Genomic DNA, 24,336 nt, shown 5'->3' with positions numbered 1-24,336 from the left:
GTAGAAACAAACGCTCAGGAGCAATTATAGTTTTCCTTTGTAACTTTAAGGTCCTGGCCTTCCAATTCACGGAGAAAAACAACCGTGAGGAAGGAAGGTGGCTCTGCATTGACGCTTCAAGGTAGCAGAACAAATGCCAGATGAGTGTGATGTGAACGCACACTCAGCAATGCAGCCCCGCGTGGAGGTTGACCATTGGAGTAGCTCTCACGGGCCCCTTTCTCACTCTGGCATCCTGTCTTACCGTGGCTTCTCTTAGCCTGCAGAAGATCCTGTCATGATACCCTGTGCCCAGAGTACTCGCGAGAGCCAATGAATGTCAGCACTGTGTATGCCCTTGGACTTCTAGAGCTCTGAGCTACATAGGCTGCTTGACAAAGAACTCTGGTGGCTCATTAAAGTGACAACAAGAATAGCAGGCTAATACAGCTGCCTTTACTTTTCCTCTCTGCATTGTGTAGTCCTGGGTAGAAAACCAAACCAAAACTAAGCTTTCCAGGACCAAACTGCAGCCCAAGGGAGGAAGTATCACTAGAATGACATTCGAGGATCCTTACTCCAGTGCCATTCTTGCGGTTAGTGGTCTGTGGAGGTCAGTAACTCAAAGAGTGATAATTCTCCCCACTTTCCTTGACGTAGTAACTCCTCAGAGAGAATTTTGAAATCAGTAAAAAGTAGAGTACAATCTAGAAAGGCCTCTCCTAACCTAGTCTGTTTGCTATCCCTTGATTTGTAACACGTACTTTGGTGAAACTTTCCTCTTTTATCAAGCCATATGCTTTTTTTTTTTAAATTGGGGGTATGTGTGTGTCTTTTTTCTATTGAGCAAAACAATATGAATATGCTTAAAAGTGAGGGCTTTGCTGAATGTGGTGCATGCCTAATTCAAGTACTCAGAAGATAGAGGCAGGAAGATTGTGAGTTCAAGGCTAGCTTGGCATACATAGTTAGACACTGTATAATAAAATGTATAAAAAGACAAAAATGAAAAAAATTGTAGTCAAATTAACTAACTTTCAAACCCAAAAGTTACCTCTAGTATTCTATCAACAGTTTCTACTAATTTGAAACATTCTATACTATAACTCTCAAAATGAAGGAAAAACAACCACTCCTTAGATATTACATAATCAGTTTTAGGATATCCGTGCAATAGAATATCACTACACAGTTGAAAAAATAAGAAATGAACTATGAGCACATGCCATGGCATGGATGCATCTCAAAGTAATTATATTCACTTGAAAAAGACAGATACTAAATTTGACCATATTTAATTTCATTTATATAAAAATATGGCTCACTCTACAGTGACCGGAAGCAGAGCAGTGGTTGCTTAGGAAGGGTGGATGAGGAAGGAGTGTGAGAGAGTCTTTGGCAATGATGTACACGTTTGTTATTTCACTGGTGTGTAAGTATATCATGAAATTGAGTATTTTCTGTGTCCATTATATTTCAATGACACCTCATTAATACTAAAATCTAATATGTATAGGAATCACCGAGGGGATTTTATATGAGTCATGAGTTCTGATTCTGTAGATCTTGAGTAGGGCCAGAGTGGTGATGTCTTATTTGTTTGTTTTGTTTTGTTTTTTTCCTGAGCTCACCAGTAACAGTTCAAGCTGCCCTCAAGCTTTGCCCCTCTACATGTGCCTTGAACACGGGTTAAGTATGCAATACTACACCTAGAAAAGTCTGGTTTTCTACATGCTGCCGGATCATGCCATGGCACAGCTACTGCTTCGTGAGTAAGGTGGTACTACTCAACATGGGGAAGCCGGGTCGTACAGTCCTAATTTTACACTGTTATCTATGGTCTGTATATTGCAGCATTTACTATGTTTTATGAGAAAGACATCACTTACATTGACCGGAAACCACATGCTGGAGCTCGTTTCGGGATACACAAACATTCCATATTTGGGGTCTGTCATCTCTTCAAATATATAGTGGAAGAACTCTGAACTCACCCCTGCACTCTTAGCACTCATTTCTTTAATAAATTCAACCTATAGGAAGAAAATTTATTTCAAGGTTCTTAGTCAAAATATAGCTTTTTGCCCTTAATTGAAAAATCTCAGGCCTGTCCTGACCATTCCTCGAATTCTCTAGAACTGCCAGACCCTCACACTGCTTTACCTTCTCATACTCTATTTTCCTTCAGTGTTTGCTGCCAAGTTGTGAAAGCCAAGAGCCCACTGATTCTCAGGTTGATTAGACCATGAGTACATGGATCCTTTAGACTGACATACTCAACACTGGAAGAAGGAATAATATCTTGGTATAAATTTTGATATGCTTCAAACCCCTGAGCCATGACAATTTCCAGTTATTTAACCTTATTGTCTGTCTTCATATTAGCTTTCAGACTGTGCAGACTTGTCTCTAATGATCAACCTTTTGGTTTCTCCAGCCTCTACCTCTGGTAAGCAGCCCTCTCAGTGAGTGTGAGCTAATTTACCTTTGCAGTAAATTTGTTGTCATAGCACCCACTCCTGCATCTGGATTTCATGACCCAGTACGGACTTCATTTTACTCTGCCTGCTCTGACAATTCCTTTTTGGCTAATTCCATTTCTTTCATTCATTTATATATCGAATACATGGTGCTGGAGATTGAATTGGGCCCTCAGGCAGGCTAGGCAAGCACTCTGCCACTCCCCTGGCCCTGTCGTTTGAATATGAGCATGCTTAAGCTTCCAGTGTTCGTTCATCTTCTACTCTAGCTGAGAAAGCTTTTCTGCTGGTCTTTGATCAAGCTCTTTGGCCTGGTCAGGACTCATAGTGAGGGCAAGGATTAGGAAGGACAGTCTTGTCATGCTTGGTCTATTTTGTATCTGTATTGAAGCTAACATATTTCTTCTTAAGGACAGTCATTTTCCATAGAGAAAAGAATGTTCTATCGATATCCCCAGAAAGTATAAGAAATCTAGATATAAAGGGAGTCTGATTTCTAAAATCAAACTGTTTTGTTTTGTTTTCGACTTGAATTACACACTGAGAAATCATCCTCTCTGGTCTGAGCATTATCCTCCAGAATTTGTTTTCGTTGGAAGCTTACCACATTCCATTCCCTTAATAGAAAGGGGTAGCTTCTAGAAACCTTAAGACCTTAATCACCATAGTTGTGAATGCAACTTCTTAATTATGAATGTCCCCTCCCACAATAAAAAGTCCAGCAAGACCTTTTTCTTTACCGTTAGTGGTTTCCTAAGGTCAGAGTTTTCAGCTTGTCCTAACTGACGCAAGGCATCTTCAACCAGGTGACTTCGTCTGACTCTCAGTGTTAAGAGTTCTGGTCTCATGCTTCCTTGAGGTGCCATGGTGTCACACTTTTAGAAAAAAACAATTTTCAGTTGGTTCTCCTTTGGACCTTTAAGGCTATCATGGATAAAAGCGAATGGTGAAACAAGCCTACAGTCTCTGTGAGTAGAAACTGGAGGATCAAACATTCAAGATCTGGGGCCAGTGAGCTAGCTAAGAAGGCAAAGGAGCTTGCTGCCAGTCCTCCTAACCATAGCTTCCTCTCGGGAACCTATATGCTAGAAGGAGAGAATGGACCCAAGCAAGTTGTCCTCTGAACTCCATATGTGGATGGCAACATACACACAAACAGAACATAATTGTAAACATGTTTTAGAAAGAAATTAAAGACTGCCTTGATTAGATACCAGGTTCAAATTCAAGGCCAACCTGGTCTACCTGATTCCCCACTTTTTTACAAAAAAAATAACCCTAGCTTTTTTGTTTGTTTGTTTTTGGGTTTTTTTTTTTTTTTGGTTTGCTCTTTTTGTTTTTCTCTTGCTGAAGGTCTCACCAGGCAGCCAAACTTCCTTGAATTCATAATACACCCCTCCATAAACCTCCTGAGGGCACAAAACACCGGGCTTGATTTACATCTAATATTTCGAATAAAATATCTTTTATGTCTTACTGCCAACACTCTATACATTTATAATTTAAGGAGGGTGCTATTAAATCTTTACAGTGTAAGATAATGCAATTACAGGATCAAACAAGCTGTGACATCTCGTGTTTATGTGCAAAAATTAGTGACTGGGCATGAACAATCAAGTTATTAAAACTGTCTAAGATCCCTTACTGTAGCATCAAACATGCTAAGTGAACAATCTGCCATCAGTCTTTAGAAGTCCAGTGTTATCACCTGAACCTCAGAAATGACTCTAAGGGTTGTGGATGAGACAAAGGGAACTGTCAGTAATAGGAGGAAGACAAAGGGATGACGTTCTCTGAGAGGATACACTCTACAAATCATAACCGTCCATGTTGGAAGTCTCTAAAACTACGGCCAGGAGTCACACTGTTTTGGAGCACTGTTCTGACCATTCTAAACAGGAGTGCCTTGAGCCTCCTAAATCATCCATACTTCTTCCCTACCGTAGGCCTTGGTCTTGCTTCTGTTAAATTCCTTGGTATTGGAAGTTTAACAATGGCCTTGGCTAACCTTGATTTAACCTTCAACACACCTCAGAGCCTTCAGGTCTACCACATGGACAATAAAGCAATATTTAGAAATCATGATACAAGACAGTTCCCTTGGGGTCTGCCTTATAGTAGTGATAGCTTGATTAATGGATAACAAGTTTCTAGATTAGATGTGACTGCCCTTATAAGTTTTCTGTCATCTTAGGTAAGGATGTATGTGACTCTGGACTGGGGAACTCCTACTGCAGATCTCTGCAGCCACCACATACTGAGACATTTATACAGTTCTACTAGATTGGTCTGTTATTCCCCTTCCCCCAATTCTTTATTGACTTCTGTGTTCAGAACTCTGTAGTTCTGAGATGCTTCAGCTACACTGACTTGACTTCTAGACCACATTGTCCACGGCTCTGAAGGATGCACAGACCACTGACTGCAGCAGGCAGAAATACCTGTAATTTCTCTTGCCTAGGGAAGACGTGAATGGAGACTCTCCATCTGACCTTATGGTCCAAATTATCTCCACTTGTGAATTTTCCCACGCTTTCTTCTGTGAAAGTCCCTGAGCCTGTAGGGAAGGGGTAGGCTATGGACCCTATCACTGAAGATGTTGAGTCATAGAACATGGAGAAATCAAGAAGTAGATTTGGAAGCTGCATTCCTACTGACTCAGAGGCAGTACACACAAGGCAAACACAAGGGAAGTGTTTTCAGAACCCAATAGGGCAGTTGCACATATGAACCCATAGTGATTGGGACAGCATGCACAACAATTGAGCAGACTCAACCCAGACAAATCCCAGCGTGGATTCATGGGACGAGGTGAATACAAACCCTCCACTCCTTGCTAAAGAGATACTGGTTTGTGATAACTGTTCAGAGGGTTGTGACTGCTGGTGGGCTCAACACCCAAGAGGATTTGAGCAACACAAATTGGACTAGGGTTTAAAAAGGGGACGGGCATGGGTGGAGAGAAAGACCGTGAAGTTTGGTGGGTAGAGAGGTGAGAATGGATCTGGAGGGGTTTGATGAGATGTTAATATGATGAAAATACAGTACATATGAAATTATCAAAGAATTAATAAAATAGTATTAAATATTGATGCTTATAAGTCAAGCTCCAATGAATTAAAAAAATCTGAAGACTGACACTAAGATCAGAGCAATAGTTAAAATCAGATAAAATGAGGAGAGGAAAAGAATAGCTTATTCGGGAAATGATGTCACCTACAGACAGTGAGGACTGGAATGCAAAATGAGAAACTCAAATTAAACCAAATCATGATTGACTGCTCAGACTGGTACAGGTCACTCACAAGGTCATTAGCATTTTCTGCTTTGGTGAAAGACTGAAAGAAGGGCTTTATACATTGCTGGTGGGAACAAAGATTGGCAAAATAAATACAAGGTTTACTCTAGCAACATTTAACAATTAAAAAGAACAAGTTAAACATTGCACTGCTTTGTTATGTGAGTAATCAAATAGCCTGGATTAACCAAAAAACTTTTTTTCAGAATTCTAAATAATGACTTAGATATGGTAGGATCAGAAATACTGCTCTATTGAAACCTTAACAAAAGTAAGAGATGAAATAAAATTATTAGGTAACTTTTCTATCTGTGCAAAAGTGTTAACGGTTGGTAAGAAATTCTAAAATGGAAGAAGCATGAGGTGACCCCCTAAATAATAAAATCAGTGCACACAAAAAATGAGGTAACTGGAATTAGAAGATTGAAGGATTAAAATGCTGGAAAGAAATTTGAGCTGGTATTTTTATTAAAATACTTCAGAAAACTAGTAGTGACTGCAAAATTAACTAAAGTAGTAGACCAACACATGTGGTAAAATGTTCATACCTTTGGGCCTTGGTCATGAGTACCACTATTCTTATTTTACATATGTTTGAATTTTTGTGATCAAAAATGGTAACCCATATTGGCTTGAATATCATTTGACTATGTTTCCAAAGAATCCTGTGAAACTTTGTCTCCAGTGTGGTGATAATTAACTTCTACATTGGACTTCTGGAAGACATTCAGGTTATGGGACACTACCCAAGGAAGGGATTCCTATTAGCCTCACAGAGGTTATTCCTTATCAGAACAGGTTGTTATAAAGTATACAAGGCCAAACAACACAATTGGACCCTTCAATAGAAGGTAAAATCCTTTAGTGCTTCTCCTATTTTAATGCTGGTGGTGAGAGATAGGGTAGTGAAGAAGTGAGGATAGACACATAGGGATTCCTACATCACATTGATGAACTTCTAAAACTGCTAGTTAAGAAAAACACTTTATAAAGTATACAGCCTCAGTTATGTTGTCATGGAAACAAAAACATACATACCCTCAGTTTTGCACATAAGTCCCATTGCATTAACCTAAGTTTGGATGGCAAATTGAAGCTAAATAGAAAATCACTTAAAACAACAAGACCAGAGGATTCTGAAGGTAACTAAGAAAAAAAATGGAAAGAAAAATAAGCAAACAACAAATTGGACAATGAAAATAAAAATAACATTCAATCCCTTCCTGAATTTTATCACTTTATATACTGCCAGGATCTTTTGAGTCTATTTTTAAGAATCTAATTAGCAAGAAGCACCCCTTCCTTTTGTTCCTCTCTCAGCCTACCTGTTTTTCCTTGTTTGTTTTTAAGACAAATGTCATAAATCCCAGTTTGACCTCAACCTCACTACATACCAAAGAACGACCTTGCACTTCTTGTTTTTTCAAAATTTAAACTATTTTTCAAAATTTAAATTACTTTATTCTTTTAAGTGTTTGGGTGTTTTGTTGTTGCATGTATGTCTGTACCCCAGATATGTGCAGTGTCTGCAGTGTCCAAAAATGCTAGAAGAGGGACTCTACCCTCTTGAAAAGGAGTTGCAGACAGTTGTGAACCACCATATGGGTGCTAGGAGCAGAACTCAGGTCCTGTGGAAGAGAACATCCAGTTCCCTTAACCTGTGAGCTATCTCGCCTCCCCCGGCCTCACATTTCTGATCCTTGTTTCTCCACTGAAGTGTAGAGATCACAGGCATGCACTGCCATACCTGATTTATGCAGAACTGGGAATCAAGAATTCAGGCCTCAATGCATGCTAAGCAGACACTCCCAACTAAGCTACAGCCTCGGTTGTAAATGTCCCTAGGAGGCACATTTATAGGACAATAATTTGTTTTGTGGGCAAAATATTTAAATTTTCAATGGCCATGTGATTTAGCCAATTTAGTATTATAATAAAGACATTTTTAGTGCACAGTTGCTAACATGTCCTGCCTTATGTCATGAACATTCTCACAAGGGAATATGTCATACTTACCTGATTGCTATACCTGTGGAACAGTTTGATTTCCTCCACAAAGTATAAGATGGCAGAAAGCTCATTTATGATGAAAGTACTTGCTGGCAGTCGACAGTTAACCTTAAAGAGAACAAGGCCTGAAATTTCACTTTCTACTAATAAATGATGTAATGGGTGACACCTACGTTTACATGCGTAACTGAATATGCATTTGACAATGATGGAATAAGGATGTTTTAGACAAGTTGAGTTTGATGGGATAAGCTTCATTCAGCGTATTTCATCGAAAAGTCAAGAGTTTTTCACATGGTATCTGTCAGTAATTAAAAAAAAAATTCTGGCTTATCCATGGTGTCTTTTCTAATGCCAATCCCTCTGTATATTTGCAGGACAGTTGAATTCTTTCCTTTACTTATACTATAAATGCTTGTTGTCTGTAAATTTGTATGTGTGTGTCTTTCTTACGTTTTCAATTTTACACACACACACACACACACACACACACACACACACATATATATATATATATATATATATATATATATATATATATATATATAGTGCTGGATGAAATCCTTTATGTATTTGAAAAGAAATCTATATAAGATACATAATCAAAACAGCAGGTAATAAGTAGTTGAGAAGTACATGAAAAATATAACTTTCCTACTTTCTCATAGGTGGACAAAATTGTGCTGGTCTTTGGAAAATAAGCTAGTGGGGCTTCACAGGATGGAGCTTTCGTATGGTTCAACAATTCTACTCTTATCTATATGTCCAAAAGAAATGAAAACATTTATTTACACAAGAACTTGTATACAACTGTAAATGATCAAGACGTTGGAATAACCAAAATATTTATCAGTTGCTGAAAAGATAAAAATATGGCAGGTTTAGAAAATGAAAGGAAGAGCTCTATAAAACATAGAGAAAGTACAGAAACCAGAATAGTGAAAAGGGACTATGGGGATTGTATTGGTTGGGTTTGCTTGTCAACTTTACACAAGCTAGAGTCATCAAGAAGAAGGCACCTCAGTTGAGAAAATGCCTCTATGAGATCCAGCTGTAAGGCATTTTCTCAATTAGTGATCAATGGGGGAGAATCCAGCCCACTGTAGGGGGTGCCATCCCTGGGCTGGTGGTCCTGAACTCTATAAGGAAACACAATGAGCAAGCCAGAGGAAGCAAGCCAGTAAGCAGTCCCCTCCATGTCCTCTGCATCAACTCCTGCCTCCAGGTTCTTGCTCTGCTTGAGTTCTGTTTTGACCTCCTCCAATGGACTATGATCTGGAAGTGTGAGCCAAATAAACCCTTTCCTCTCCAACTTGCCTTTTGGTCATGGTGTTTGATTACAGCAATAGAAACCCTGACTAAGAGAGGGAGAGAGGGAGAGAGAAGGAATGCTTGAAAGGCAATAGTAGGATGCAGGTGATATGAACAGGGAAGTGGGAAAATCAGGGAGACTACAACTGGGGAACAGTGGAGGAGTCAGTGCAGAAAGGAAGTCACAGAGCAGGTGAAACTGACATTAAGGATATTTGAAAAAGCTATAAGAATCATTTTACTTTATACTAACCTGAAATTGCATGATTATATTTATGTATATATATATATATATATATATATATATATATATATATATACACACACACATATACACGACACAGACACACATATAATGAATTTATGCTACTTGAGATGACATTGCTCCCCATAAAGACCACAGACTATCTAACAAGAACTCCAGTACCACATTAAAGAAATCTTTTTTAGAGTTATAGGTCAGGGCAGTTGAAGAGACTCCCAAAACATTATAGGCTATTGCTGCTGCCTTTGATTAATTTCCAGAGGCTGAAAACACAACACACTTCAGAAAAAGGGCTAAGAACATTAGATATGGATCTGACCTGAAAGCCTCCTCCTGGGAGTCTAGGTTTTAGTCTCAGAACATATTTTAAAAGATGCCAAGGGAGGGAGGCAACCAAGAGTTTTACCCAGCTGTGATGCTTATGATTCATGGCAGTGCCAAATATGGCAAAATATCTCTATAGGTACAGAAACCTTGGTAGTAACCAGCAGCTATCAAATTGAACTTAAGGCCCATTCAACAGGAGGGAAATCATGCCCAGTACTGGAAACCTAAACAACTATCCAGGGAGAGCAAGGTCAGGATCTTAAAGGAGAACCTACAACTACCACTTTACTAGACCAGTATTATTCCCCAAAGCATTCTAAACACCTATCCTTGTATCCACTATAATTGTAGCTCTTAGCCCTCATCAAGGATGCTTCTCTTTGTAGCAGATGTGGACCATTACAGCAAACTACAACTTATCAAAGTTCAGAGAACAATTGATCAATTGTACAACTACAACTTTACTAGATCAGTATTATTCCCCAAAGCATTCTAAACACCTATCCTTGTATCCACTATAATTGTAGCTCTTACCCCTCATCAAGGGTGCTTCCCTTTGTAGCAGATGTGGACCATTACAGCTACAGCAAACTACAACTTATCAAAGTTCAGAGAACAACTGATCTTGGGTTGTTCAGACCCAATGGATACATCTACGATGCCGATACTGACTTTCATAGAACACTGTGAAAGAGGGGATGGAGAGACTATAACAGATAGAGGACCAGGAAGCCTTGTTGTATGATTGTGTTTTCTAGAAATGATGGGAAAGTTACACCCATGATGCCTCAATAATAAGGTCACCTAAATGATGTCTGAGCAATGACAGTACCGATAGATAGGCTGTTGTGGAAAATGGAAATGTCACAGTGCTCCTCCCTACACAAAGGACCACAGTCAGCCCAATAACTGCTGAGAGGTAGTTAGTCATCTTCAAGGATGATACCCCTCAATGGGTATCTAACACTAAGTGGCCAGCCCTGGAATCATGTACATAGAAGCAGCACTAAATGAACTCAACAGGGTGACTTCATACATATATGCATTTCTACACATGTGTAACAAAAATAGAGTCCATGAATTTGAGAGAGAGAGAGAGAAAAAATAGGGAGATATAGGAGGTGTTGCTCTAGTGATATTTTATTTGTATTTTAACAAATAAAGCTTGCCTGAAGATCATAATGCAGAGCTAGACACTAGAGGCCAGGCAGTGGTATCACATACCTTTAATTTCAGTATTAGGGAGTCACACACCTTAATCTCAGCACTAGAGAGGTAGAGACAGGATTGATATGGCTGGGCAGAGAGAGGAATAAAAAACAGGAGGAGACAGAAGCTCAATGTAGTCTGAGGAGCAGTGCAGTCTGAGAACAGGATTGCCCCTTTGGTGTGAGCATTGGTAGAGGTAAGAACTCTCTAGTGGCTGGACACTTTGTTTCTCTGATCTTCAGCATTAACCCCTATATCTGACTCTGGGTTTTTATTATTAATACCAATTTTAGAATTTGTGCTACAGGTTGCAGGGAAGTAAGGGAAGGGGGAAATGATACAACTGTATCTTAATTTAAAATATTTTTAAGAGCCTGCTTCAGGGCGGAGGGGTCTGGGGAGTCAGCAGGGAGTGTTCCTGCCACTGGGGCTTCTTTGTATTGTCTCATCATGCCTCCCAAGCCTGCCTTTTTATCTGAAAGATCCTTGGAGCCCTGCAAGAGGCCCTGCTTCCCCTACTGAGCAGATCCAGAGAGCACAGCCTGCTTCAGGGAAGAGGGGATCTGAGAGCCTGCTCCAGTGCTAAAGGGACCTAAGAGAGGGCAGACCGAGCAAAACTCCCAAGTACACAGTCAGCCACAGCAAAGATTGTACCAAGACACCAAGAGTCTGCTGGCCTCATTTGAAGGAAGAGATGGGCAGGCGCCAATGCAAGAATTCCTCCAACATCTTGAAAAGCAATATGTTAACACCAGAATCCAGCGAATACACAACAAGAAGACTTGAGCATCCTAACTCAGAAGAAGTAGAAGAAAACGATTTTAAACGTAACCTAATGAAAATGATGGAGACCCTTAAAAAAGAAGTCAAAAACTCCCTTAAAGAAATGGAAGAGAAGACAAACAAAAAGTTAGAAGAAATTAATAAATCCCTCAAAGATACTCAAGAAAACCAAGAAAAAGCAATCAAACAGGTAAAGAAAATAGTTCAGGACTTGAAGACCAAAATAGAGGTAATAAAGAAAACACAAACCAAGGGATGGTTGGAGATGGAAAATCTGGGTAAATGAACAGGAACTCCACAGACAAGTATAACCAACAGAATACAAGAGATAGAAGAAAAAATTTGGGCTCTGAAGATACAATGGAGGAAATAGACTCATTGATCAAAGAAACAGCAAATCCAACAATTTCTTAATAAAAAAAAATCCAGGAAATCTGGGACACCATGAAAGGACCAAACTTAAGAATAATAGGGATAGAAGAAGGAGAAAAAATTCCAGCTCAAAGGCCCAGAAAATATATTCAACAAAATTATGGAAGAAAACTTTCCCAACCTAAAGTAGGATATTCCTACGAAGGTAGAGGAAGCTTATAGAACACTAAATAGACTAGATAAAAAAAATCCCCTCACCATATAATAATCAAAACACAAAACATACAGAATAAAGAAAGAATATTAAGAGCTGCAAAGGAAAAAGGTCAAGTAACATATAAAGGTAAACCTATCAGAATTACACTTGACTTCTCAATGGAAACCATGAGAGCCAGAAGGTCTTGGATAGATGTGCTGCAGACACTAAGAGATTGTGGATGCAGGCCCAGACTACTATACCAAGCAAAGCTATCTTTCATTATCTATGGAGAAAACAAGATATTCTAGGACAAAAACAGATTTAAACAATATGTAACTACAAACCCAGCCTTACAGAAAGTACTAAAAGGAAAACTTCAACCTAAGGAAGCCAACAACACCCACAATAGCACAGAGAGCTGACAACCCTCCACCAACACAACTCAAAGAAGGGAAACACACAAACACTACCACCAAAAGAAAATAACCAGAGTTAACAACCACTTGTCATTAATATCGCTTAATATCAATGGACTCAATTCACCTATAAAAAGGCAGGTTAAGGGAATGGATATGAAAACAGGATCCAACATTCTGTTGTTTATAAGAAACACGCCTCAACCTCAAAGACAGACACTATCTCAGAGTAAAGGGTTGGGAAAAGGTTTTCCAAGCAAATGGACCTTAGAAACAAGTGGGTGTGGCTACCATAATATCTAACATAGTTGATTTCAAACTAAAATCAATCAAAAGAAATGGAGAAGGACATTTTATACGCATAACAGGAACAATTCATCAAGAGGAAGTCTCAATCCTGAATATCTATGCCCCTAATATAAAAGCACCCACATATGCAAAAGAAACATTTCTAAAATTCAAATCACACATCAAACCCCACACACTAATAGTAGGAGATTTCAGCTTCCTGAAGCATTACTATCCCTGACATTAAACTCTATTACAGAGCCACAGTAATGAAACAGCTTGGTATTGGCATAAAAACAGAGGCGTTGACCAATGGAATCGAATTGAAGACCCAGATATTAATCCACAAACCTATGAACACCTGATTTTTGACAAAGAAGCTAAAATTATACAATGGAAGAAAGAAAGCATCTTAACAAATGGTGCTGGCATAACTGGGTGTCAACCTGTAGAAGAATGAAAATAGATCCATATCTATCCCCATGCACAAAACTCAAGTCCAAATGGATTAAAGACTTCGATGTAAATCCGACCATACTGAACCTGATATAAGAGACAGTGAAAAGTAGCCTGCAATACATGCGCACAGGAGACCATTTCCTATGTATAACCCCAGTAGCACAGACAATAAGAACAATGAATAAATGGGACCTCCTGAAACCGAGAAGCTTCTGTAAAGCAAAGGACACAGTCATTAAGCCAAAAAAAGCAACCTACTGAATGGGAGAAGATCTTCACTAACTCCACATCAGACAAAGGTCTGACCTCCAAAATATATAAAGTACTGAAGAAACTAGACATTAATATTCTAAATAACCCAATTAAAAATGGAGTACTAAACAAAACAGAGAATTCTCAACTGAAGAATTTCAAATGGCCAAAAGATACTTAAGGACATGTTCAACTTCCTTAGCAATCAGGGAAATGCAAATCAAAACAACTTTGAGATACCATCTTACACCTGTCAGAATGGCTAAAATCAAAAACACCAATGATAACATATGGTGGAGAGGATGTGGAGTAAGGGGTACACTCACCCATTGCTGGTGGGAATGCAAACTTGTGCAGCCACTTTGGAAATCAGTGTGGTTGTTTCTTAGAAATTCGGGATCAACCTACCTCAGGACCCAGTACTCTTCGGAATATACCCAAGAGATGCCCAATCATACTACAAAAGCATTTGTTCAACTATGTTCATAGCAGCATTATTTGTAATAGCCAGAACCCGGAAACAACCTAGATACCCCTCAATGAAAGAATGAATAAAGAAAGTGTGGCACATTTACACGTTAGAGTACTACTCAGCGGGGAAAAAATAATGACATCTTGAATTTTGCATGCAAATGGATGGAAATAGAAAATACTATCCTGAGTGAGATAACCCAGACCCAAAAATATGAATATGATATGTACTCACTTATTAGTGGATTCTAGCCATAAACAAAGGACATTGAGCCTACAGTTCACGATCCTAGAGAAGCTAAGTAATAAAGTGAACCCAAAGAAAAACAGATATAGATCCTCTTGGAAATTGGAAGCAGTCAAGATCGCCAGGCAAAAGTTGGGAGCATGGAGGTAGGGGTGGGGTGAAGGGAAGGAGAGAGGGGAAGAGAGAAGGGAGAAGGGGAGGGTTGAGGAGAGCTTGGGGGAGTGGGATGGTTGAGATGTAGGAAGGACAGATATGGGAGCAGTGAGGAAGTTATCTTAATTAAGGCAGGCATTGTGGGGTTAGCAAGAGGCTTGACTCTAGAGGGGTTCCCAGATGTCCACAGGGATATCCCCAGCTAGGACCCTGGGCAGCGGAGGAGAGGGTCCGTGAACTGGCATTGTCCCGTAATCAGACTGATGACTATCTTGAATATCACCACAGAACCTTTGTCCAGTGACAGATGGAGAGAGAGCCAAAGACCCACAGTGGAGCACTAGACTGAGCTCCCAAGGTCCAGGTGAAGTGCAGAAAGAGGGAGAATATGAGCAAGGAAGTCAGGACCACAAGGGGTTGGTCCACCCACTGAGACAGTGTGCCTGGTCTAACGGAAGCTCACCAAAGCCAGCTGGACTGGGACTGAACTAGCATGGTATCAAACTGGACCCTCTGAATGTGGCTGACAATTGGAGCAGACTGAGAAGCCAATGATAATGACACTGGGATTTGTCTCTACTGCATGTACTGGCTTTTTGGGATACTATTCTATTGGATGCATACCTCTTTAAGCCTGGATGGATAGGGAAGGGCCTTGGACTTCCCACAGGACAGGGTACCCTGCCCTCTCTTAGGACTGGAGGGGGAGGGGGCAGGTTGAGTGGGGGAGTGGGAGAGAAGTGGGAGGAGGGGAGGAAATGGAAATTTTGAATGGTATTATTTATAAAGTAATAAAAATTATTAGAAAAAAATATTTTTGAAGCATGGGCTGGAGAGATTGCTCAGCAGTTAAGCTGAGCTGCTCTTCCAGAGGTCCTGGGTTCGATTCCCAGCAACTACATTGTGGCTCACAACCATCTGTAATGAGATCTGGTGCCCTCTTCTGACCTGCAGGCATATATGCAGGCAGAACACTCTATACATAATAAATCTTTAAAACATATATAGTTTAAAGGTTTTTAACTGTCTGAGACCTACAGAATTATTATTTAATAAATTGGTGTAGGCATTCCTCTAGAGGATCCTTACCTTATGCACACGTTTCATTACTTCTAAAAGAACTTTCAGACTATGTTGATCCTGCATCATTAAATCTGGATGCCACAGCTGAGAGATGGCAATGATGATAGTGTTCTTTAGCATCTGGACCAGTGCACTCAGAGAAGAAACGTCCAAAGATTTCCAGCATTTTTCTGAGGGTATGAAAATCAAATATGGTAAATACTTTCCTCCTCTCAGCCCTAAAATCCCGAAGTTTCTTCTGGGTTATTTATAACATATCTACCATCATAACCATAAGAAAACTCCTCTATGGATATTATCATAGACACCACACTACTCAACAGATGTAGGGGAAAGCTTTATTCTGAAAAAAAAATCATTAAAATTAAAGAATTCAAACTCAGGATTTGAAGAACCTTGTTAATGGTTCATACTTATGATTAGATTTTTGACCATGTTTTTCTTTGTGTTTATTGATTTTATTTGATTTGCTATTTCTGAGATAGGGTATTGTTATGTAGCCCAGGCTGGACTTGAACTTCTGCCAGGTTTCTCACCTCATCATATGAGTATTGATTTCTTTACATTCAACCTAGGAATTTTGTCAAACAGCTGCAAAAATCTAAAGCTATTCAGATGAATATGCAAGCAATATTATTCATATTATGCCTGATTTCAGATTTCATAAACAACTGTAGCATACAGATACACTTACTTTAAACAGCAGATAACTCACTTTTCACATTACTGAGATTAAACTGGATTTTGGTACTTTTAAATAGGAGTTCTCAGACAATAACTTTAGTAAATATTAAAATCCAAGTTCTCAGAAGGCGTTGGCAGGAAGATGGCCATCCTGGGTTACAAGAGATTCCATCTCAAAAAACAGCAACCAAAAAGGTTAAAATAAATTACCAAGATAATGCAATTAAATGATATTACCAAGATGCATACCATGCAGATCATGGACTCAAGTACACAAGAGATTTAGTATACTGCATATTCCAAAAATAAAACTTATCACTTAACAAGGGTGAAGGGGAAATTGAAAACTTGTCAGAAAGAAACAAAATCTAACATCCATAAACTATATGGGTTAAAGATTTAAACATGAAAATTATAATAGTAAAAGAAATTTTGACATTTTAGAAACATAGATGAACTCAAGAACTTGTTAAATAAGCCAGGAACCTGGAATGTTTTCCTGAGTGTACACTAAAAAATTTGATCTCATAAAGGTAGAAGGAACAGTGACCATGGAAAGGAGGATAACTGACTGGTACAAGTGGGCTGTTGGAAGGACTTCCAACATCCCAACATTGTAAGGCAGTTAATAGTAATAATTAATTGTTTAAAAACAGCCAGTAGAGAGAAATTCAAATATTCCCAACATAAAGAAACAATAAATGTTTGAGATAATACATATGTCAGTTACTTTGATCTCATTTGTATACACTGTAAAAATATCATACTGGGGCTGAAGATGGCTCCAGCAGTTAAGAGCACCAGCTACTCTTATGGATGACTGAGCTTGATTCTCAGCACCCATATGGCGACTCACAACCACCTGTTCCTCCAGTTCTAGGGGATCCAACATTGTCTTCTGGCTTCCTTGGCCACAGACATGAATGTGGAGCACAGAGACACATGTAGACGAAGCACTCAAGCACATTAAAAACATCAAAGATAAAAAATGTCATACTGTACTCCACAAATATGTATAATTACTATTAGGGAAGGGAGTGCAGAAAAATGCATAGATCAATAAAAGCAATAAAAATATCTTTAAAAATAAATAAAATGGTAGTACAAAGGATTGGAATACAGCTTAGTAATAGGCTGTCTGCCTAGTATACACAAAGTGCCAGGTTTAGTCCCCAGCTCCATACATATATACATACATACATATATTCAAAAATTATGGTGGGAACCTGGAAACGATTTTTTAAATTTAAGAGTGAGGCAGGCCTTTTGAAATGTAACTCCTAGATCTAGAAAGGAAAGCACTTTTTGAGAGAAAATTTTCTTATAACCCAGGTTTCACTGTTTAGCCAAGGCTGTCCTGAACTCCTTCCTGGTCCTCTTCCTCTACCTCCCAAATACTGGAATTACAAAAGTTCACTCCCACACCCAGAAAAATCTCTCGAAAAAAAATGCAAATGCTGGAGCTAGAGAGATGGTTAAGAGGCAACTGAACCCAGGTTCAGTTCCCAGCACCCCCACGATGATTCACAACTGTTTGTAACTCCAGTTCCAGGGCATCCGATATTCTCTTCATGCCTCCACCAGCTCTGGTACATGTATGATGCACATAAATTCACTTAAAGTGTACGTACACAAATTTTCTTTATATATATTACATATATATAATTTATATTTATATTTATTTATATATTTAATTAAAAATACACTGCTCACTCAATCAATACATATGCACATACCATTTAATTTTAATTCTGTAACTGTGCTTTGCATTTGCCTTTTCCTTGCCTGTCTAAGTTTATGTCCATCCAAGAAATACACGTCCTCACTACTATAGCAGCAGAAGAATGGAAGCACCGGGTAGCAATGGCAACGTGAGAGTGATGGAAACTTTAAAAGTTGGTTTAACATAGCCCTTAAGCAACACCTGTCTCTCTCTTGAGAGAGGGTTGTTATAAAAGAGCGTGTGCACACACATGTGCACATGCACCTGCACAGAGGACAGAGCAGGATGTCCAGTGTCTTGATTAATCATTCTATGCCTTATTCCTTTGAGAGAGGTTCTTCCACTGAATCTGAAGCTAGTCTAGTAGCCCACAAGCCTCAGATCTTCCCCTTTCTCTGTTCCTCACAGCTCTGGGGTTACAGGTACCTACAACCATGCCAGCTTTTCCTGTGGGGGCTGAGGACTGGAACATGTGCACTTACCCACTTAGCCATCTTCCCAAGGACCAAAACTGGGAGTTTTGATGTTCACGCATAGAACTTAGAGTCTGTAACCTTTTTCTAAGATGCTTCCGGGATCGTCTATAGTTCACGTGTATAAACTTTTGTATTTTTTAAGCATCAGACCTTCAACATTCACTTAAAATTATGAAAATTCCATGATTTTGAATAAAATAAGTGATAAATTTAACCTTGCTTCTTATTACTCTACATTAAATGTTTGAAGTTTTCAAAAAGTGAGCAAAAATCGTAAAGTCTGATTTACCATGATTAGACACTGTATGGTTAACGAACTCTGATGCTAAAGTCCTATCCACATCGAAGAACAACACTTGCTCTGTGGTGAGAGTGGTGGTTTGTGGTTAATCTTCACAAAACTTCACATACCATGTACTAGAAAAGGTATTATGAAATGTATCCAATGTTTGCTACAATTTCTACTTCAAATGTGATTCTACTGAATATGTTTGTAGAATGATATAAAACTTACTCAAGAATTCAAATGATTCTGTATTCATTTTACAAATAGCCTTTGCAAATTCAACTGTCAGGGTCTCCCAAAAGTTCCTAGGGTCCTGCATCGTGGGACATTCCGGGAGCAAAAGAAAAACCAATAGAGCATCTTGATGTGGAGAATTGTATGGAAGATCTTTGATAATCTTATCCTGAAGACATGTGATTATCTGTGAACAAAAGAGGGGCAAGGAACAAGGCTGGGGTTATACAAGACACATTATTGTGAACGAATACAAGTTATGACTGCAGGTTTTACTCAACTGTCTTCCAGTTAGGAAATTTATTTAAGTCCTTCTGAAGCTTATCGATAAAACACCATCAACTCTTACACATTCCATGTACCCTTGAGGTAGAACTCATTTGAGCCCGCTGTCCATTTCATTTTAGAGTACTTGAAGGAAATAAAGTGAAATCACATGAGTTGGTTTGAAACTAATGCAAAGGCCCCCAGAAACAATTCTGTAAGCTAATCGCTGTGGCACACAGGTGGAGTTCATTACTCAGAAGGCTGAGGTGGGGGATCATGTGAGCTCACAAATTAAAACCAAGTTGTGAGGGCTTGCCTACTGTGTCTGAAACCCTGGTGTTGACTCATATAAACCAGATGTGGTTGTGCAACACTCAGAGATAGGAAAAAGGAACAAATGTTCAAGGCCATCCAAAGAGATGGAGGCCCATCTGTGATACGGCAACCTTGTCTCAGAAAGAGAAAAGAAGAAATGGGAAGAAAATGCTGTTGCCCTCTCTCACACACAGACACATACAAAACCCACTTTTGCCTTTATTTTTTTTCACAGTCTACGTAGCTCTGAATTGATACTTATTTTACTCAGGCATAGACTTTTAAGATACACCATATATAAAAAGTAACAGTATGAATAATTGGAGGTTTGGTGCTGGTGGTTTGTATTTTATTTTGGAAAACAAATTTTATTTGGAAAAGTAAGGAGTCTTTCTGTGTACTTCAGGGTGACCTCGAACTCTTGAGCCCTTGAGCATCTTTGCCTCAGCCTCTCAAGCGCTAGGATTACAGGCATGGGCCACCTTGACTGTCTATATGGTTGTCTTTGTATTTGAGTGAACATTTATTGAGTATGTATCACATGCTAAGGGATCACATGTGAATTATTCTAATAATTGTGTGAAGTAGTTTTTGCTTTGTTTCTAACCTTTTTCCCTCTACAGATGAAGAGGAGGAGTCTCAATTGAAATACAATAGAGAGAGAAAGCTACTCAGTTTAAGATAGCTCAAATACCCATTTATCTGGCTCCACATTGTAGGCCCATATTTCTGTATGGTGTGGCAACCAGGCAATAAAGTCATAGGTCCCATCCAAGGGGGTCACGTAGCTCTGCAGACAAGCTGTCTCTGCCTAACAATGGTCAGGATGTTTGGAGGATATCTTATAGAGATGCTAATTCAGGCCTATGTGACAGCTAGCTTCCAGGTAGATTGTGGACGTGACAAAAGGCCATTCACCTGGTTGTCTAGGATACGAGACTAATGTATTTTCCCGCTCAATTTATGTGTTGGTATATAAACTGTTTGGATAATAAACACGGGGAGATCTTCAGGAGATCATCAGGAGAATGGACCCTGAGGTGCCCTTCCATGATGATATTATAAATTATGTCTGATTATTCCTTGTGTCTCTGTACCAGTCCAGTTAGGGAAGATAATTATCTGTGTTGGACCCGCACGGCTTCCATCACCAAATCAGCCTTGAAGAGAAACATTTTGTCCTATCTTCTTTCATTTTCCTTCTAGTGTCCTGTCAGACATTGGCATTTCTCAGTGTCCCCTGGAGCTGAGTGGAACTTTGTGACCGAGTCCTAGCTTCTGAATGTTAAGGCAAAATGCCACCCTTTCAGTTACAGCCTCTATGGCCTCTCATGTGACTAAACTCAGGAGAGCCAATGAAGGATTGTATAGTCTTAGGGTCTTAAGACATTGGAATGAAGCCAGAGTAAAGAAAAAAAAATCTATGAGAAAGTTCTCCTCCATCCCTCATTGGACTTTAGTGAGAGGATTAAATCTTCATTGGATTAGGTCCTTGAGGTTCAGAAGTTGTCTGTCAGAGCAGCTAGCATTAAAATTCTCCACCTAGTGGATCTTTGCTTTGTTAACTAAAGTGTATGCCTGTACATGACTAAGTAAGAGCTAAATAAAATGATATATGCAGCATTGGAGTGTGAAATTCTCCATGTTATTTTATTACATTTAACCCTCTTACAGTTTGTTCTTTTCAGGTCTAACAGAATTCTTTAATTTTAAATAATTGAGTTTATTTTATCTTATTTGAAGACAGAATCTCATGTACTGCAGACTAGCCTTGAACTTGTCACAGGGCTGACAATGAGCTTAAATTCTTTGAATTTCCTGACTCTACTTCCAGACTGCTATAATTACAGATGTCTTTCACCATGTCCTGTTTTTAAAGGGTTCTGGGGAGCAAATAAATAATAATTTCTGTGGTTTGCTAGTAGGTGTTTAATAGAAAAATTCATCACAATGTCAATAACTCCAAGAAAAATAAATAGTAAAGTTAGACTTCTTTCTGTATATGACATCATGGAGTCTTGGATTTACTAATGTGCATGATAATTCACAACAATGTGCAGCATTATTTCCCAAGGGATTTCATTAAGAACCCCCTTCCATGAGCTTCCCATGATGCAAACACTTCTCAGAAATACATGGAGAAGAGCACCTGGAGTTATCTCCCTACCAACTAAATAAATTCTTGGCCCAAATGTACTGAATATCTACTATTTTTTATTTTGAAAATGAGAATATAGTATTTATTACATAACAACCAAAAGTTCCCCCATTCTCTTCCAAATGTAGAATGTACTTGGATCCCTTTAAATGGCATGGGGATTAGCCATATGTATATATGTGTGTATGGTAATGAGAATTAAATTATGACTCATATAAGTAAGTGCACTATTACTGAAGATTACACTAGCACTAAAGATTACTTTAAACTGAGGTCAACTAAGATATAACTATGGCAAAAAACAGTCATTTTGGATCTCCTCCTACATCTGATTCAAGCAGGAACTCTTAGGAGCAAAGCTGTGATAAATCCCTTTGAGATAGCTTTATTACTAAGAAGGAAATCAAGCACTCAGACCACATACACCTGGATGAGGAACTGTATAAGGAATATTACAGGTGAACATTTTTTTTCTATCTGTCTCTGTAGAAACCCATCTTTTCTGCCCATAGATATCCTCTCTCTCATTTTCTTTACCCTAGTAAGTTAGTACATAAGCCCTGTCCCTAGCTTTCAATGTAAATGAATACAGCCTGTCTTCCTTTCAACAGATTGTCTGTGTCTCCCAAAAGTTCATATGTTGAAATATTACCTTTCAATACAGTAAAGAATTAAGACAAAAATTTTTGTTGATGATTAGTTCATAAAAATAGAGTCTTCATAAATGGGATTAGTGGCCCAATAAGTAAAACCCCTATCCCTTTCTTTCTACTACATGAAAATACAATAAGGACATAGTCTTCTATCAATTTCCCCCTTATCAGATATTGGTTATGGTGGCATCTTAATCTTAGAGCTTCCAAATATCCAAGCTCCAAACCTCTAAGAAGTCAGTTTCCTTTGTTTGTAAGACACCCACACTATACTATGTTGTGGCAATCCCAAAGTGCCAAAACATCCTGATAGCTGTCTATTATTAATTTGCAGCTTCCTGTAATCACAACCTAAACTTTTAGTTTCCTTTCTACACAGTCCAGAACCACAGACTTTAAAAACAAACTTAAAATCATAGTTAAAGAAAACATTACCCAAAGAAAGGATAGGATGAACAGGTAGCAGAGGTGGTGTAGGAGGTCCTTCTGTATTTGTGTTGCTTTCATTGGTTGAATAAAGAAACTGCCTTGGCCTTTTGATAGGGCAGCACTTAGATAGGCTGGGAAGACAGAACTGAATGCTGGGAAGAAGGGCAGTGTGGCAGATGCCATGAAGCTCCTGCCTGAGATTGACGCTGGTTAGAATCTTTCCCAGTAAGTCACAACCTCATGGTGATACACAGATTGGTGGAAATAGGTTAGATCAGGATGTGAGAGTTGGCCAAAAAGAGGCTATATATAATGGGCCAGGCAGTGTGATACAGCTTCTGTGTGATTATTTCGGGGCTAAGCTAGCGGGGTGGCTGGGACCAAAAGTGGGCCCCCTCTCCTACTACACAGAGGTTCACCAGAAATACGCCCAAGATTCATCTCAAAATAGACATTGATCTTTTAAAACCACTCTCCAGATGATCTCCTGCTTCCTAAACCACAGTTCTTTTTATGTGCATTGGTAGATAGATGCTTTGTGTCTCACTATTGCTTTCCTCATACTGAAAACAAAAAGACTACATCTGTTGTGCATTTAGTGGTTTAAAAAGAAATAAATGCCACCACCTATTACAATGTCTGGATTATAGTACTTTCATAAAGGAGACTAGCCCCCTGTTTAGTCTCATTCACAGGTCCTGGCCACCTACCTCTCACCAAAACTAAGCTGCTATTATATTATTCCTATTTTAAAAAAGGTATGATTATGCTGTATCTTAAGTAAGTCAAATAAATAGTGGCTGTTACCAAGTAAGAAATCCATGGCACTTCTGCTAACTTCTTGAAGACATCCCTTGCCATTTTTAAGTCCACATCAATGAAATTCTTCTCTCCAGGATCTCTATAATTACAACAAATGTTAAAAACACATAAACAGATGAAAAAAAGAACAGCATGATATTATTTTGTTTTTATCTTACCATGCACAAAATATTTATTTAAAGCTTTCCTCTTTTCAAAATGATAGACTAGAGTGACATGGAAATTGTTCAATGTGCTCTTGTTAAAAAAAGGAGAAAACAACAGCTTGTTGTCTCTATGTCAGTAGCATCAAGTATGGGCTGCAATTTTAGCAGGATTTTGTTTTATGTCATTTTACTATATTCTACTTTATGGTACTAGGATTGAGCCCAAGGCTCAATCTCAGACATAAGGCCTTACACCTAGTATAACATATACACAAAGTTACAACTTGATCCCTAGCAAGATGTTGTATACTAAATCCAAGAAACCATCAACCCAGACTGAATTGCCTCCTCTCCACGTATGGTTATATCTATTTGTTTGTTTCCTTACTTATTTGCATATTTATCTATTACTTTTTGAAACAAAGTCTCACTCTGATCAGGCTGGTCTTAAACTTGTGATCTTCTCACCTCAGCTTCTAAGTGCTAGGATTACAGATGTGCACTGTTATGTCTAGCTGCCATTTCGACTTAAGCTTTATAT

General features: G+C 38.8%; 1 protein-coding gene across 1 annotated transcript in view; it reads right to left on the bottom strand.

Moving 5' to 3' along the window:
- Positions 1-24,336, bottom strand: part of LOC121439746 (E3 ISG15--protein ligase Herc6-like) — a 53,890-nt gene that overhangs the window by 6,423 nt on the left and 23,131 nt on the right. The window contains exons 11-17 of the mRNA XM_041640363.1: positions 23,635-23,728; positions 19,000-19,192; positions 15,609-15,772; positions 7,774-7,875; positions 6,796-6,903; positions 3,200-3,334; positions 1,869-2,012 (exon numbers count right to left, since the gene is read on the bottom strand). Of these exons, the coding sequence (XP_041496297.1) occupies positions 1,869-2,012; positions 3,200-3,334; positions 6,796-6,903; positions 7,774-7,875; positions 15,609-15,772; positions 19,000-19,192; positions 23,635-23,728 (940 nt within the window). The remainder of the gene's footprint in view (positions 1-1,868; positions 2,013-3,199; positions 3,335-6,795; positions 6,904-7,773; positions 7,876-15,608; positions 15,773-18,999; positions 19,193-23,634; positions 23,729-24,336) is intronic.

This window comes from Microtus oregoni, unplaced genomic scaffold (genome assembly GCF_018167655.1).
Source record: "Microtus oregoni isolate MIOR12 unplaced genomic scaffold, Mior012 000062F_ref0000492, whole genome shotgun sequence".
Taxonomy (NCBI): domain Eukaryota; kingdom Metazoa; phylum Chordata; class Mammalia; order Rodentia; family Cricetidae; genus Microtus; species Microtus oregoni.
Note: the sequence above shows the minus strand (reverse complement) of the source record. Positions and strands in the feature narration are given on the sequence as shown.